This window comes from Oryzias latipes, chromosome 8 (assembly GCF_002234675.1).
Source record: "Oryzias latipes chromosome 8, ASM223467v1".
Lineage (NCBI taxonomy): Eukaryota > Metazoa > Chordata > Actinopteri > Beloniformes > Adrianichthyidae > Oryzias > Oryzias latipes.
Window position 1 is genome coordinate 15,804,542 of NC_019866.2, and position 17,554 is coordinate 15,822,095.

Here is a 17,554-nt window from a genome sequence, read left to right on the forward strand (position 1 = left end):
GAAAAAATATAATGTAATCTGTAGGTTTTGGATTGCTCTCTAGGAAAAAAAACTTGTTTCAATAACACTATGATTTTACACTTTAGCTAGAAGCACACAACGCTTGGATTTGTCGATGATCTCATTACGTTTTCATCAAATTCAAATCCTCCTTACCTCCAAAAGGTAAGGTGGACCGAGTGAGAAGCAGGGAGGTGGGAGGGAGGGTGTAAAAACAGAGCGTCCGGAGGCTCCTCCTCATTTTCTGTGTGTGTTTCTTGTGATTTCTCAGCCAGCTCCTCATTCCCGCTCAGAGGTAGACAGCAGGGACCCTCACTGGCCAGGGAAGAAGCAATATTCTGCCCTGTTTTCAACAAGTAGAAGGTGCAAACGAGGAAAAAGGTAGGAATTGTGTTTACTCTGGGGGAGGGGTGGTGTCAACAGCCCCTGCCTGCTGCATGTGCTCATCTCGCTCCACACTGGGTTTCCAGATGGAGAGGAAGCAGGGAGAGGTGGACCACCTGGAGCGATCGAGACCCCTGACAGACAAGGAGAGGGTGATGATCCAGGACTCGTGGGCAAAAGTCTACCAGAACTGTGACGATGCTGGAGTTGCCATACTTGTGAGGTATTCCGTTATTATTTACTTCATTTGTAGCTTAAAAACTGGGATTTATTTTAAAAATCCACCATATTTGTGTTGACTTTTATATGAAATCATAAAGGTTTTGCATCCCACTAAAATGCTGCGCTTCCTTCTAACCTGCAACTAAATAAGCATCTTAACCGGGTCAGAGTCCAGATTGAAGGAATTCGACTCATTGAAATGAAGAAAAAGATGTATTTTTTGTTGTCTCACCTGTTCCTGTTTCCCTAATCTAGTTCATCAAATAGTAACACCAAACGATAAACGTAATCCATCACTCAGACATCTTTGGCGCTTGGAGGATTCCTCCCTGTGGAGCAAGTCATGTTTTGAATGCCTGTAAGAAGGACCAGGCAACCTCCAGCAGGCAGTGTGCCTCCATCACCGCCAGAAAGACCTTTAAAAGTCTTTTTCTCCCCCTCTGAAGACAAGGCTGCTTTTTCCGTTGCTGTTGGGGGATTTGTTTGCATATATCATTGTCTATTTCAGAAGCCTTGACGTTGGGATTTGGGGGAAGAAACTGTGGAAGAAGTCAAACATCTGCAGGGATGAATGAAGCCTTTGAGGGTTTTTAGTACGTGACGAGATTCCCTGCATGGCACGGCATGCCTTTGTAATCCATACTGATTGCTTGTGAAAAGGAGTGACGTATCATTAACAGTGAAAAAAGTGTTGTGTTTTTTGATGAGTTGAAGAAAAGAATTGTAGCATATTCAGAATAATTTGTTCCCTACTGATTGTCCTGTAAACATAGTCTAATTCTGCTGCCCGAATACCCAGACATTTTTCTACCTACAGTATATTCCATTGCTAATACCCTGTAGCCCTCTGGAATTTGAGGAATGAGGACTGATCGGAAAATGCGACTCTAGGCATTTAATTTAGCTTTTTCTCTGGCTGTGAGAATGAATCCTGCTGTTCATCTGAACTTCAATGTTGATCCTGCAACCCTCTAGGAAACCTATAATATCTACAAAAGCTGGGGGGGCAGACAGTTGAAATTGGAAGCTGCCTCTACCTTCAGTCTCTAAAACTGTTTTTGAAAAAATATAAGCAGGATTAGAAGTCTACTGACCATGAAAAATTCTAATTAGGCCATTTATATGCAAGCAAAGATCATGCAATTATAGGACAGGGAGATTAAACACGGTGGCTCCTCATTAGTTTGCAGTGAAACTAGGAATACACCAGTCCAGCACTTTCAGACACCATCTGCCTCGCAGAGCAACTCCAACTAGTTCTGTTCCTTTTTTGCACGCAAAGCTCAGATTGAACAGAAAGAGCCCGGAGTGATCCTGATTTGATAAGCAGCAAAGCAGATGCTTTGGCCATCTTCCCGGCATGTTGAAGGGGAGGAAGTGTGAGGGTCCCCCTTTGATCATTTACAGTGACCCTTCCGAGCTGGGCCAAAGTCAAAGTACACATCTTTGAAGAAGCCGTCTCATCTTCGAAAGATCCCTGCTTGAATTGAGTTCGACAAAAGGATCAAAATGTTCAGTTGAAAAAGGAACAAGATGCATTTTCCATGCAGGAGTTACGAAATGTAGTTCCAGGAATACAAGAAAGAATCCGTTCACAGTAGCTCCAACAAGCAGTGACAGTTTTTTGCTGTCAAGATTAACATAGTCCCATAAACCCTGACCCAACCCACTTTTCTTAGAAGCAGCAGAAGTTGAAAATCAATTGAGAAGTGCAGTTTAGAACAGCTGTAAGCAGTGGTTACTTTATGCCTTAGTCACATCTGCCCTGACAGGTGGATACAGCCTTTTGGCAGGTGAAAAATGGGCAAACCTGTACACTGGTGGCCCGCATACAATTTTAAGGTCGTATACCTCTCAGTGAACCCGTAGAGCAGGGATGCTCATTACGTCGCGATCGACCGGTTGATCTTCAAGGACATGAGGATAGACCGCAGGCCAAGAAAGATAAATAACCAAAAAAATAAAAATGTACCTCTAAAAAATCCATCAGCGAATCAAAATCCTCGCAGAGAGGTACAGGACTTGATTGATTATATATATATACACACACACACACAGGTAGATCTTCAAGATGTTGTCGTCTCAAAAGTAGCTCACATGCCAAAAAAGTATGAGCGCCCCTACCGTAGAGCAAAAGTGTTCATGCACGTTTTTCTATGGGCATGTCGTGGGGCGACAGGTTGAGATGCAGCAGCGGTGTATGGATTTTTCTTTTTTTCTACCCCTCCAAAAGCTGTGTACTGTGTAAGCAACCCGTTACTGCTGTTCACATTACATGTGCTCTGTGCATGCAGCCTGACTGTTACAAATGAGGTAATCACAGATTCAGATTGTAGTTTGTATGAGCACTTCCTACAGCCACTTACCATATTTTTCAAACTACAAGTTGCAGCAGCCAAAAAATGCACAATAAAGAATAAAAAAACATTTATAAGTCACATGTCTGGGAGAAAAGTGTAACACTTCTGAACAAATTCACTAAGACCGGCGTAATGCTGCTTCCACACTGAATGCAAATCATGTCTCTTTGTCAACATACGCCAAATTCGATGCTCAATGTTTGACCAAAAAGGTGTTGATAAACTAGATGCGCCTGTCGAGTGTGGGAGGAGCTTCAGTCAAGTTTTTAGCCTCATCGCTACATGGTAGCATTGACTGGATTTCTTGTTTACAATGCATAGAAGACACTGATAATTTTGAGAAATCACATTTATTTATTTTGAAGAGCTCTGCAAAAGCATTGCTAAACACGTCTCCATTTCTGGGTCCATGAGATCATTCAGTCTGTTTTTTTACGGCAATCACTGTAGAAAGAGCAGCATTTCCGTGAGATCAGAAAGGAGCCTGTACTTGCACCTTGCTAATGACTATTACGCTCAGGAGTGAATTTGCCTCAGGGTGAGCGTGACACTGACAACGACAACGAAGGAGAGACTGAGAGAGTGTGGCGAAGAATGTCTGGCGCTATTCCAATCCGACACTGAGGAGGAAGACTTCCATAGTTTCAGTGGACAGGAGGAAGATGAAGAAAGCTCTCAGTGACTTTTACGTTCATGTTTTTTAAACCAACCCTGTTAGTGCTGTGTTACGGTGTGTCACTGTTGTGGAAGAAGACTTCTGGCGCACGCAGAGGCGCATGCTGTTCGGACCGTCAGAGCCTCCAGAGTGGGTTTATAAAGAATCATTCATCATTCTTCTGGGGGAAACCTTCTTGTATCACCGTTGTCTTTCACTCTGTATAACAAACATAAACTCACACCCCCAACACACTTTCGCTGCTCTTGCTCTCACTCCATCTTGCGCTGCACGCATGCTCTCCCCTCCTTCCACTGTAGCTCCCTGCTCCTTCTTACACACGCCTGCGGTTTCATCACATACACATCCTCAATCTACAACACAGTCTGGCAACCTGGGGGTTAGCCCCGCCTTCAGTCCCTAAGACTAATGGGAGGTGGGGAATCGTGGGTGTAAAGTTCCTCACCATGAATGAGAGGGCTATAAGCAGAAGTAGCGTCCATGCTGTTTTGCTGATTGTAGGTATGTTCAACTAAATAGGCTTATAAGTTGGAGAGGAGATGTAAGCTGGGTCTTTGCTTGCTCCTCATCTGAAACTGATCGGAGTCGTGCAGTAAGCTACTGCGACATAACAGCTGGATTGTTATAAATAGTTTCAATGTGGACACATACTGCTCATGGATGAGTGCAGCTTGTGTATGTACAAAATGGTTAATCCTTAAAAATATAATGGGTGCGCCTTGTAATCAGGTGCTCTCTATAGCCCGGAACGTACGGTACATTATATTTACAGATACTTCATGATACAATACCACACGCACAAAAATGGTACTTTTCAGCTTCATGACGTCCCTTAGGATGGTTGTACAAGCCTCAAGGTAACTGCAAAACACACCTACACTCCCTTTAAGATGCAGCCGCTCCACACACCCAGACAACCCAAAAACCCACAGCATCCGTAAAGGTGCATGTGACCAAGGCATTAAATGGTTTTCAGTTCAGACATGAGAGGTAGTCTTTACTCTTTTTCCAGCTTAAAAAATGTTAATGAGTTTGCTAAATCAAGCTGGACCTCAGTAAAGACTGATCCTGTGAAACAAGAGTAGCTTTCCTCGAAATACCCACCCCTCTGTATGTCTGTTATTAACCTCTAAATGTCTTATTCCACACAGGCTTTTTGTGAATTTCCCCTCATCCAAGCAGTACTTCAGCCAGTTCAAGCACATCGAGGATGCAGAGGAGCTGGAAAAAAGTTCCCAGCTCAGGAAACACGCCCGCAGAGTAATGAACGCCATCAATACGCTGGTGGAGAGCCTGGACAACTCAGACAAGGTCTCCTCAGTGCTGAATGCAGTGGGTAAGGCTCACGCAATCAGACACAAGGTGGACCCAGTATACTTTAAGGTAAGAGACTTTCAGACACAACAAGAGTCCTTGTTTAAAAATAATACAACCTTTGGAAAATTGAAGGAATATGGAACTTGACATTTTAATTGGTAATATCAAAAGGTTTTGATGATCTTTCTCACAAAAAAATCATATTTTTGATTATATTTTTTAAGCAAACTTTAATTAAAGTGAGGTGTGTATGAATTTGTTTTTCTACAAGAGAAATAGTGCAATAAAGAGAGGAAGTACGTGCAGGTGAAACAAAGATTTCAAGTAAGCAACAGAAAAACAGCTCACAGTGCAATTTATGAAAATGATGGAAATGTATCTTTTGTTAAATGTGTTGTAAAGATCTGAAGGATATTATCATTACTTATATAGGATCAATTTTACACAAAATCTGTTTTTCGATTTGTTCCTTTTTTCTGTTCATGCCACCCTAATGAACACATGTTGCTACTGTATGGCAGGCATGTATTAAGTCCGGCCTATGGGCCAAATGTGGCTTCTTTCATAAAATTAATAATATGCAGCCTCTGGCATTTTCTAGAAACTAAGTGTTTGATTTCTTGATTGTGGTTAGCTAACCTCATTCATTATCTTCTAAACCCATTGTTGTCCCTTTTGGGGCTGACTGAGGGCTGCAGGGGCCTATGCTACACTTGTGGATGGAGGCAGGGGACATCCTGGACAGGTTGCCATATTGTTGCAGGGACACAAACCACACACCCTTGCACACTCACTTTCACAAGGGACAGTTTAGACAATTTAGGGACAATTTAGAGTAACCAATTGACCTATGACCCCCATTGATGATCTGTTTCTGGTCCCCAAGCTGGGACTTAAACAGTGGGCCTTCTTGTTGAGAGGCAAGAGCGCTAACCACTGTTTCACTATACAGCCTCTGGCTAACATTAAGCCATTGTAAACCTGTGGCAACACTGTAGTGGGACAGTGTTGCCGCTGTCTGTGACACTTTCTTGCTCATTTCTAAGATGTCAATTGTTGACAGTGAGTGCCGCTGCTTTAAGGACAAGTGGAAACTGCTTTATATTTTCAGTAATTTTTTCAAACAACTCTGTCAGCATATGTCAAGAGTCTGCTGTTTTTATGAAGTTCAATATGAAAAGTTCCTACCAGACGAGACACGCTAACTACGACAAGAAAGCTGGGAGTTAAAGTTGCTAAAAATTGATGAATTGACAGTACTTTTGGTAAAAAAAAATTTGGACATATTTGCTTTCTACAGTGGCGGACCATGCAAAACACACCTGGGCCTTCAGTAGTGCTATGTCTGAATCACTCAACCCCTCATTAACCATTTTACGATGCAGAAACGAGCTTTTCATTGCTTATTGAAAATTCCTGTAGCCACAATAAATGCCTTTAAATAAACTGAATAAACAAAATAGTTAACAAATCTCGTTTTGCAACTGAAGACAAAATCCATCCTCCTCTCTTTCCTTAAAAATAGTTTGATCACCCCGTCATGTAGGTTATCACGCTTTAGTTCCATCAAGAAGTCTTTTTCTATTGTCACCAGGGCCAGTGCTGAGAGCCGAGTCTGTCCAGTTGTGTTTTTGCGAAAGTTTTAATTCACTTGTGAGCCGAAAATGTCCGCTCGACAGACGCAGTGGACACGGGGATGGTCAGCGCCAAACACACAAATCTGTCGTGATCTCACTCAGATTTTTCTGATGAATGATGTCAAGGACATCAGCGGGAGATTTTCCTGCAAAATCGTCCATGCAGTACATTACAGTCAGCTCTGTTTTTAGCTCAGTTAAAAAAGTGCTTCGTCAAAATACTGTGATGTTGCCTGAGCCTGCTAGAAGGCCCTGCTGACACCAACTCAAAATCTGATTGGTTGAAAGAAATGAATGACTGACATTGATTTTGCAATACGGGATCTTCGGAATGTATAATGAAGGCCTCTTTAGCCTCAACCCTGCATGGCAACAAAGGACAGCGGAAATGCGATTGAATGAATGTCAGGGAAAATGGTTGTAACTCCAACATTTCCAACCAAATCTGGCTGTTTTTGCTAAAAGTTTAGATCCCTGCTGTACAAACCCATGCGGTACAGCATTTGCAGGAGATTTGGTCCAATCTTGAAAGTGCAGTGTGAAAAAGAAATCAAGCCAATCAAAAGCATGCAATGCAGTGTTGGGATCATTGACTGTAAATGAGAACAGAACTGAGTAACCCGTCCCTCCTCGCTTTCCAAATAGAAAGTACCCGCCGGTCCAAAAAAGCCATTATCCCATAGACTTCTATTGAGAAAAAAAACAGCTATTACATAGACATTCTATTTGTCAAAATAATCCTTTTTGCTCTGCTACCTTTTTTCTAACATGTTCTTGCTAATTCTATTTTTTTTAGGATTTTTGTCCTGTAGTGGAAATTATTTAAGTTATAAACGTTCAAAATGTTTGGTTGACAGATCTCGGACCAGCCAGTCACTGGTTCTGATGTTGTCTGGCTCCAATATGGCGACGTCCAACATTGTGAAAAAATAGCGACTGAATTAACTACAACCTCCCTCGGCCTACTTTTCATACAGTCCATGGGTGGAATGCTCCGTCCAATCAAGTTGGGTTTGCCAGACTACCCCAATGTGAACAATCTAAAGATATGCTACTCCAAGTTCTTAGATGATATATCGGAAAAATTTTTAAATACTCTGTTTGAGAACTGGAGCGTGACATCACCTATAGAAAATGGCTCACTTCAGGCTCCAACACAAATAAGTCAACTCAGTTACCACTTTTTTCAGGAGTGAGGCTGTTGGAAGTCTACATTCCAACCACTTTAAAGTGGGCAACAGGAAATCTGTCAATCAAACGCTCAATGTGAGACCACATACTTTTTTTGAGGCAACTCATTGGCCAGTTTATAACTTGAATAATTTCTATAGGATAAGGAATCTGTCAATATTCACAAAGACAAAGTTGTGCACAAATTAATAATTTTCACACATGGGTATTAAAGTTTATTTATTAAACTGACATAAAATAGAAATTTTAATGTTTGTATGTTATTGATCCCATAACAGGGAAATTATTATTTGTGCGCAACTTTGTCTTTATGAATACATTTATTATTGACAGTTTACTCACCCAGTAAATTTCCATTACAAAAGAAATATGAAAATATGAAACAAAAAATATTAGATTAGCAAGACAAATTAAAAAATGGTAGCAAAGTGAGAAGTGTAAATCTGAATGACTCAGCACTGGTAATAATGATGGTTACTCTATTTATCCCACTATGGGGAGATTGTCCTCTGTGTTTGGCCCATCCCCTGGGGGTGTTGGGGTGATTGCCCCAATGCCATTGCTTGCTTGCTTGTTCCCCCTGGGAATTGAACCCTTGTTTCCTGCATGGAAACCAGGACGGGTTGAAGGACGGGTTACTCAGTCAGACAAATGCTCAGGGTCTTGCTCTAGGACACTTAAACCCATGAAACAAACCGGCAATTCTCTAAACAGGGGCCAACCACTATACCTCTGCTCCACGGCTGCCCCGCTCCTGAATAATGACACATCAGTTTTGTTCTACTCACTACTGAGTGCTCTATATAGGGCGTTTACCATTTTGTCTGGGTATCTAAATCTATAATTCCAATTTCCAATTTCCAGTGCCATAGAAATTTCCCACAAGTCACTGTGAAAAAACAACGAGCATCGATGCTCACTAGATAGGCAAATAAAGACCACAATGGGTTTAAAAAAAGGTGAAAAAATATTCAAAAAAATTCGGATTTTCAAAAATTTATTTTACTTTACTTTCTCTAAACCATCTAAGTTTTCATCATCAGAGTTGTGAGAATGTTGTCCGAAATGCTTTTTAAAGGCCATCGCACTGCATAGTACCGTCCTATGTCTATATAGCTTTTATCCTCCATTAGCCTCTTAAATAAAGGTATGTAACTAAAGGCATCGCCCTCCACTGATGAGGGGTTAAAACCCAATTTTTAAAATTGTACTCTTATTTAAACTGGGCCCAATCACCACTCCTTTTTGCATGCTTGATTAGTTTAATTAAAAGTTGCTTTACCATTCCCTAATCTTTTATTAGCCAAGGCCGAGTCATACCAAAGACTTTAAAATTGGGACCCAATGCCTCCCTGCTTGACATTCAGCATTAAGGGGTTGGATTGGGGGGGGTTAAACCACCAAATGGTTCCCGAGCGCAGCTGTGTCTGCAGCTCACCACTCCCCCAGGGTATGGGTCAAAAGCGGAGAACAAATTTCGCACACCTAGGTGTGTGACAGATAGTGGGACTTTTTCTTATTCATACTTATACTAACTTTTCTTATTCATTTTTTGAAGATTAAAAATATGAGAGTGGAGAGAAAATCTGCATTATGGGATCCTTAGTAAATCCTCAGTAAATTCACGTTTGCATGTGTGTTCAGATTCTGAGCGGTGTAATTCTGGAAGTCCTGGGAGAAGCATATCCACAGGTGATGACGGCAGAAGTGGCTTCAGCATGGACCAACCTACTGGCTATACTTTGCTGCAGCATCAAGGCTGTCTATGAGGAACTGGGCTGGCCGCACCTCTCCAACTCAACCAGCTGAGGCATTTTTCAGGAAGCTTTTCAAAACTCCCTGTAAACTAGTCAGGAATCGACTGACTCTAATCTGGGAATCCAGTACAGTATAATCTATGATAATCATGGAAAAGTACACAGTATAGTCAACAGTAAGAACAAATACTGTGCCATTTTTAAGGCTAGCAGTGTGTTCATGAGGAGGGATCTTTAAATTTATACTGTTATAAATGCCTGACACTTTTAAAGGATTGAACAAAGAACATGCATGGACCCGATCATTTTTGAGAAGTCACATTTGACCTGAGTGTGCCTTCCACTGAATGTTTATATGTGGAGAAGAAAATGTAAACAGCTTTCTTTCTAAATATTCAAAAGTTTTTCAGGTGTACTTTGCCCATCCGTTCGAATTCACTCGTATCCAAACAATCAAACATTTATACCGTTTTTTTGTATCTGTTGTTTTTTTTTTGCATTTGTATTTACAATCAAGTATAGATTGGAATAAACGGGTAAAAATAACCCTGGATTTTGATGTACTTTTCTGTGTTTCTTCACACAATTACACCTTTCTTTTTCTCTTCGTTGGCCCACTGCTCTGTTATTTCAAAAGAGTCAGGAGTGCTAAGAATAAGTGGCTTAACTGCTGACATTCCTCCTGAGTCCCCATTTAGCACAATGATCTCGCTTTTAATCCTGTAAAGCCCACTACATCAAAAATTGACCGAAAATTTTATAAACTCTTTGATGAGATCTACAAAAAATATTTTCAATATCATTTTTCATGAGACATAGATGGTATCAATTGGGTGGTTTTGTAAGTGTTTGCTCCAAACAATGTTACTTTAAAAGGCAAAAACATTAACATGAGTCACGGGGCTGCAGGACGGGCGAAGGCAAGGGACACCTCGGACAGGGAGCCAGTATGTCACAGGGCCACAATCACACACCCATACAAACTCACATTCACACCTATGGACAATTTAGAGTAACCAATTAACCTGTGAAGCATGTTTTTGGACATACAAACTCCACACAGAAAGGTCCCCCCATTGATGTTCTGTTACAGGTCAGGCCCTTCTACTGCCCCTAGTGGAATGATGATGAAGTACAGAGCAGAAAACATGGGCCTGGTTTTTAAGGAAAGTATAAACAATGCTAATGAGACAGGGATCTCAGAAATGTGTATATCAAATTTTGACATGTCGTAAACAGAATTAAAAGAGTTTGTTGGAACCCTGTACAGAAAATCACAATTACAAAGTAGGGATGAGACCTTCCTGAACAGGACTTAAAAAGCCCACAGCAAATCTCAGATGTACCTTACCCAGTAATACTGTGATAAATAATCCTAAAATGTTGGGGGGAAATTATTTTGAAAGCTAATATAGATTTTAAACTAATGTGCTGACATCATGATGGCCTGAATTGATTTTCGAATAGCAAAGCAGTGTGCTCTGTTTACCTCCACCAGTAAAAATCCAACCTGGTCCTTGATCCTACCTAATCCTTTATGTTAATCTCTTCTATTATGTGAAAGCGCCGTGGCAGACTAGTCTGACTGTTACACCACGAATTTTGCCTTATGTCACCCTGGCCTTTCAATAGTGTTTGAGTTTTTGGATTAGTAGCAGTCTGAAAGCTGAAGATCCTCGGACTAGAACCATGTGCACAACTATGATGGTTCTCACCACAATCGCTCTTATCCTGAGGCAGATGTTCTCCAATAAAATCAAACCGTAAGTACCTACCACGAGCATCTTTCAGTATCAGTACAAGTATGTGAGGTGTTTTTACTATTATATTTTTTTTTCAAAAGCTCCCCCTTTTTGGATAAGACACCTTAGAGAAAAGGTAAACACATTACATAAATTATATAAAATGCTTCTATCCAAATCCATTCTGAGAACAATACACACATTCACCATGAAAAACAGAAAGGAAAACTACATTTCATGTGTGGGAGAGAGTGTGAGAGAAAAGAAAAGGACTTATCTGTATCAATAATTTGAAATATAATGAGCACTGTGTGGATTAAGTGGCTGGCTAACTAACAACCGTGAATTCCTGCACTTTCTAAAGGAGAAATGAATGGGGGAGAAAATAAATCAGCGCTCTTGAGTTCAGAACTACTAAGTGCCTCAAAGTGCAATCTCTTCGACCCTCTGGACCTACTCTCACTGCAATAGAACACAGTGACACGAGGGCATCGCGCTGTGGAGCGTGGCCACATCTGGCTGTTGTGATTAATTGCTGTTAAAGTGCAAAATGTTCATTTATAAAGTCCTCCATCATGCATTCAGCTCAGTGCTGAACATATTGGATCTAATAGAGAGTTTAGGTTTTACATGGAGTTTGTTTTTTCTTGTCCAGGCAAAAAGAGGATGACGATACAGGAATGCCGTACATGAAAAGTAATGGAGCGGTACACTGTGAAAAATGACAAGGTAAGAACGTTTAATATGGAGGGGCGGGAGGGGGCAAAAGACTTTGGATGGGTGGTTTTTGTTTAATTGTATAATTAATCTAAATTAAAAATACAGATGCAACAATGCAAGATACAATACAAGATTTCTTGAGGAAAACAACAACAAAAACAAATCATGGCACACACACTTTACAGAAGGATAAATCCCAGCTTTTTAGCCCTGTCCCTTCCGTTGGTTGATATGCCGGGTTAGGGCTAAAACGCCGTCTTGATTACTTTGTGTGGCCCGCAATCCTGGACTGCGAGGACCATTTTGTTTTCGTAGGTATTCTGTGCCTTGGAGCAAAACATTTCGCCCCTTAAAAAAACCCCAAAACTGACAAAACCTTGTGACAAAAATTTTGACATAGTAAACAACCCTCCAAGAAAAAAGCAAACTGGGCAAGGGTGAGGCAGAGTGAAGTCAAAACAGGCAACGGTCAAACTACACGAAGGTATAAACAGAAAGGTAACGCTCAGACTGTCAGCAAATGCAAAACAAGACTTCGCATAAAGCAAATCCAGGTGCCTGGTTAATGCAGAACAGCTGGCGTAAGGTCCAGGAACAGTCGGCTGGGGCTGATGGGAAATGTAGTAAAGATGTGAAACCAAGTTCAGGATATTGCTCTCTCTGGTGGTCGGAAAGGGGAGAAATAAGCTTGAGCCCTGACACATGGATATCCAAAGGAAGTTTTGAAATGATTATGGGATAGCCAAAGCACCAATGATTTACCGGTCATTTTGTGGCAAAATTTGATGATTTTCACATCTACCCACAATATAGGAAAAGGAAACTTTAGTTTGAGATACCTTCACAAAATGTCACGCATTCCACCAGCTTTATTTAACAACCACAATGACCATGAAATATTCGCCACCCCCAGGCAACTTTTCGATTGTAAAAGGAAGGCAAAAAACTCAACAATACACCTTCATTTGGTCTGGTTTGCTTTCACTCCACTGACCAAATCCCTGCAAAGTCTCCTAAGGAGAAATATCAATTGTTTTCTGAGTTTGGAGGAACTTTCACACTGTCCGGAGAATCCAATGAAATAGCTTCTGCTGAGGAGCAAACAGTAAAAGAGCTCTTTACACGGGGGTTTGCGTATGAAGAATTTCCTACTGTTCACTAAGAATTGTTTAAAAAGAAAGAAAACTATTATTTTATGTCACTTTAAGACAGACATTTTAAGTTTGATGGGTTTTAAAAAAACAAACATTTTTTGAAGACTATAAAATCTATCAATGATGACCTTATTGCCACTTTGTACACACTAAGACTGTGTAAATTCACCCTCCCAGCGTATTTTCTACATCACAAAAAGGCTTTTTTCTAGCATTTTTTCAACTGTTTTTAATTCACAATGATTTGAATAAAGAAATACACCGAAATGCAGTTTTAAGCTTAATTTTCTTTATATACCATATGTCGTCCATCATCAGAAAAATGGCACAAGAACTTGTTAAAAACACCAAAAACATACTTTTTATCAGGATGGGTAATTAAGACATAAGGGGAAAAGGTTAAGGAAAAGGATTAAAGTTAAGGGATGGAACTGAGATTCAGCATCAGTCTTTTGAAATTTAAACTGAGGGAGGTTTGCGTGTGCAAAAGTGGAGCAGTGAAGGGCTGCAGAAGCACAGATGCATGAAGAGCGAAGATGCCTGTCCCACATTTGCTTTTTAAGTTCCGCTCGCACTAAATGATTCAGAGGCAGAACAACAATCCCTCATTTCTTTGTGGGGTTAATGATGAACGCATTACCTTTTTTCTTGGTTTTTAGCCACACACAGGAGTGAGATATGATAGTAAAATATTTAGGTGTGTGTGTGTGTGTGTGTGGTCCACTGAGCTCAAAGATGTTCAATATGTTGCTCTTGACGGCTCAAATGGCTGAGTCACAGCAATTAGTCGTTGTTGGACTTGTATTTTTCCTAAAATAGCAACGCACTGCACTTAGAATGTTGCTGTCTGTCTAAAAAAGTGCAAATTTATGTTCAGGAGATTAAAAAAAACAACCCTTTTTTTTCAAAGTAGCTGGCATTTCATTCTTTTTTTTGGCAGAAAACAAAAGACGATTCAAAATGTCACTAAATGCTGAAAAGTACAAACGCAAAAGGATATATTTTTGTCCGTTAAATGTGGGTTTGCTGTTAAATGGTTTGCTGATAGCTGTTGATTTGGCTTCACCATTAACAATCTCTAAATATGTAAAGAGACGGGTTGTTTTGACACATTTTTGGAAAATTTCACCTCATCTGAAGAAAGATGGATGCACTCAAAAAATGTTAGGATTTTTAGAATAACAGGAACTTACAAATGAAATGTACGCCCACCCGCAGGGAAGTAGTTATAATGCAACAGATCTGTCGAAATGATTTATATTTTAAAAAAGCAGAGAAAGCAAACATCCATCCCCAATGATGCATAAATTCAACACCAGGAATCAAAATATTTGCGCTAATGTCTTAATGCCAGATGTTGAAACAGATTCTCCTTTTGTACCGCATGGTGATGGAGTCAGTAAAGGTCAGTTATTGAAAAAATTATCAGATTTATAACTTTTTGAAAGGATACAAAGTGTGGAAATGTTTGCCCCACATTTTGAGTATTCAGTGCTGCTCCAGTGCAAAATGATAAATGATTCAGAAGCAGAACAACAACTCCTCAACGCTTTCGAGGGTTGTTTTGAATACATTTCATCCTTGCAGCCACACTACACAGTAAAGAATCGCTACAGTTCTGTGCAGCCAAACAGACTGGGTTCCTATATTTTATTGTTAATCTTTGATTTGTTATCTGAAGCTTTTTGCAAAGTGTGTTAATGTCTGTGAAGACGCTCATTCATCCAGGTTGATTCCATCGCATTAGTAGGTTTAAAAATTGTCATCTGGACTTGGTTTTTTGTGTGTTGATGCTTTTTAGCCTGTTTTTTAGTCATTTTTCATGTGAATTTGTGCTCTGCTTTCTGAACAAATCCCCTTTTGTGCATCTTTAAACTCCTCTTAAGGATTTCGACCTATCCTCACCTAACTCCTTGAGCATTATTGGGAAGCTACTTGGGAAAAAATGTAGGTTTTAAAGATTGTCGATTTTTAACAGCATTAGCGTGGCGCGCTCACAAAAGTGGAATTTTTTCCGTATTGCATGCATATTTTTCCACTGGAATATTGTGAAAATTTAAAACATGAATCCTCGACTAAAGCTGAAGAAAATGATACAACATACGATATGAATATATTCGGAATATGAGAATGTTTAACAAAAAAACTAAACCAAAACTATGAATTTCAACCATTTTTCTGTGTTGCTCCTTTTACATTTTATACATTATATAATACTTTAAGAATGTTTTAAAAATTTTTTTACTTTTTCATTTGATCTTCACAGCACACCACCATCCAGAGGAAAAAGGTGACCCACAGGAAAACAAGAGGGCCTGTGCTGATCAGTTCTTTGCTGCATCTGCCTCATAACTCTGTCATGACTGGAGCAGGAAGCTGCAGCTGAGTCAGCGGGTCAAGCCAGCAGCACCTGACAAATTTTGAATTTATGACATTGCTGTAAGTTTCAGAAATGAATTGTGACTTACTTAAGGGGGGTTGACTTAAGGTCACAGACTAAATAGGATGCTTTATTACACTGATGTTGTCATTGATGGAAAGCAGCTCACACAAAGTTATTCTCCCACAAAAGCCCTTTCTTCTGCCCTGCCTGAAAGGCTTTGTTTGCTGGATTTACACACGCAACATCAAAGAAAAGTAAAAGCTTTTAATTTTTTTAAACATTGCATTTGAGCTTGCTTCTTCTTCTCCTGTGGGACTGAGAGTTTGTGTTCAAATCTGACCAAACAATGCAGAAAAATTAAAGAAAAAAAATGAATCCAGGAGATTAGATCCATGATATAGGTGTAGTTTAAAACCAGGGATACTCTCAGGTAAAAAAAATTTGACCTTTTGTCTACAATCTTTTTATGCAAAGTCATGCTGGCAGAGCTTGAAGCTGCTTTATGAACCTTTGACCGACATTCTGTCTTTGCTTGGTGTCTTTTTTTCCACACATGTTGCAACAACAGGCACCAAACAGTCTTTCCCAGCCCGATAGAAGGAATTAAAATGTAAACACACATTAAGTGGTCTCTTATAAGTGACAGAAATGTGCCTCAACATGTAAATTATTTTCTAGAAATCTTTGTTTTTTTTTACTCCAGTGATAAATATTTTCATGTTATTTAATTGGAATCCTCTTAGGAAATCCCAAGTGCCGAGATTTAACATAGTAGACATTTTAAAGTATTTGTTCTCTAACAGCGATGGAATTTCCTTCTTCTTCCTAGAGAGAATGTCAACATATGCACCAAAAATTATCAGCTGACATTGGTTTTAATAAATTCCAGAAGAATTTGATTACAAACCAACGTCAAAATACAAAATATGATCCCTAGGACATTTATTCTGGCAATACAATCAAATGATCTTATTTGTATAATCATAATTGTGGATAATTGAATTAACTGAAACTGAAATGCAATTTTCTTAAACTAGTAGTGACAGCCTAATCAACAACTGTTTAGGACTTTTTTATTTAATTTTTTTTGCTTAGAGCACAAATACTTGTTTTGCCACCAAAAGAAATCATCAACAGGAATATTTTCATGTTGGACTCCTTTGTGGGTTAATTCCAAATACTGAAAAAGTTTGTTTTGTCTTTGTTTTGATGCAGGGTGTTGTAGAGAATGTGTGACAGAAACATTCATTTGTCAAGTGGCCCTCGTGCATTTTTTTCAGTGACTTCATAGCCTGATTTCAGCCACAAGCCACATGGATGTGACTGAATTACATCTCCCTAGCAACACTACTCACAGAGGATGTTTATTCAGCTGTTTTATTTGTACCGGGGGTGGAAAAAACTACCAAAAAAGCTCCCAGCTAATTCATTTACCATCTTAATGATATGTCTTTGAACATGTAAATATTAAAAATAACATTATATCAATTATAAAAAAAATACATTTATCAAATGTATCAAAGCCAAACTCACCTTGAGTCCATAGTTTATAAGGCCAGTGTTTGCTGATTAAGATAATTTAGGAGAGTTTACCTTAAGGTCAAAGGACAAAAACTAACAGCTGCATTCCATTTTTTCACTTCAATGAACACAGTTTAGTTGCGGGGTTTTGCAGTGTAAAAATGTATTCCTTCTTGTTATCATTTAATTGCAGCATTCGTGTCATTTAATGTGTTTTTTTCATATTTTTTTGAAGGTTCGGCAGAACTGTTGCCATTTTATTTTGAAAAGCAAATGTACTGAACAATTCTCCCTGTTTTGCTTCAGTAAAGTTATATAAACATTGTAATGGAATAGAATAGAACAGGATAGAAATAGAAATAGAAAAAGAAATAGAAATAGAACAGAATTAGAATAGAATTGTATTATTCCCACAAAGGGGAAATTACTGCTTACTTATAAAATAAAACTTATAAACGAACCAACTCAGATGACCCTTTATTGAAACTTG

The 17,554-nt window shown here is 39.4% G+C and overlaps 1 protein-coding gene and 1 long non-coding RNA gene across 4 annotated transcripts; both read left to right on the top strand.

Moving 5' to 3' along the window:
* The first annotated feature begins 244 nt into the window (after nt 1-244).
* On the top strand, nt 245-10,101 carry cygb1 (cytoglobin-1). 2 transcript variants are annotated; one of them, XM_011477869.3, is made up of 4 exons: nt 245-381; nt 471-607; nt 4,794-5,025; nt 9,432-10,101. In XM_011477869.3, exons 2-4 carry the CDS (start codon nt 471-473, stop codon nt 9,594-9,596), a joined length of 534 nt encoding a protein of 177 aa, XP_011476171.1. In that variant the 5' UTR covers nt 245-381; the 3' UTR covers nt 9,597-10,101.
* A 621-nt stretch (nt 10,102-10,722) lies between these two features.
* On the top strand, nt 10,723-17,524 carry LOC105354594. 2 transcript variants are annotated; one of them, XR_002290704.2, is made up of 4 exons: nt 10,723-11,307; nt 11,388-11,422; nt 11,942-12,015; nt 15,427-17,524. It is a non-coding gene; the product is annotated as an uncharacterized LOC105354594 (long non-coding RNA). The 2 variants fall into 2 exon arrangements; XR_909184.3 differs by lacking the exon at nt 11,388-11,422 and having other exon boundaries at nt 10,729-11,307.
* Nucleotides 17,525-17,554: the final 30 nt, after the last annotated feature.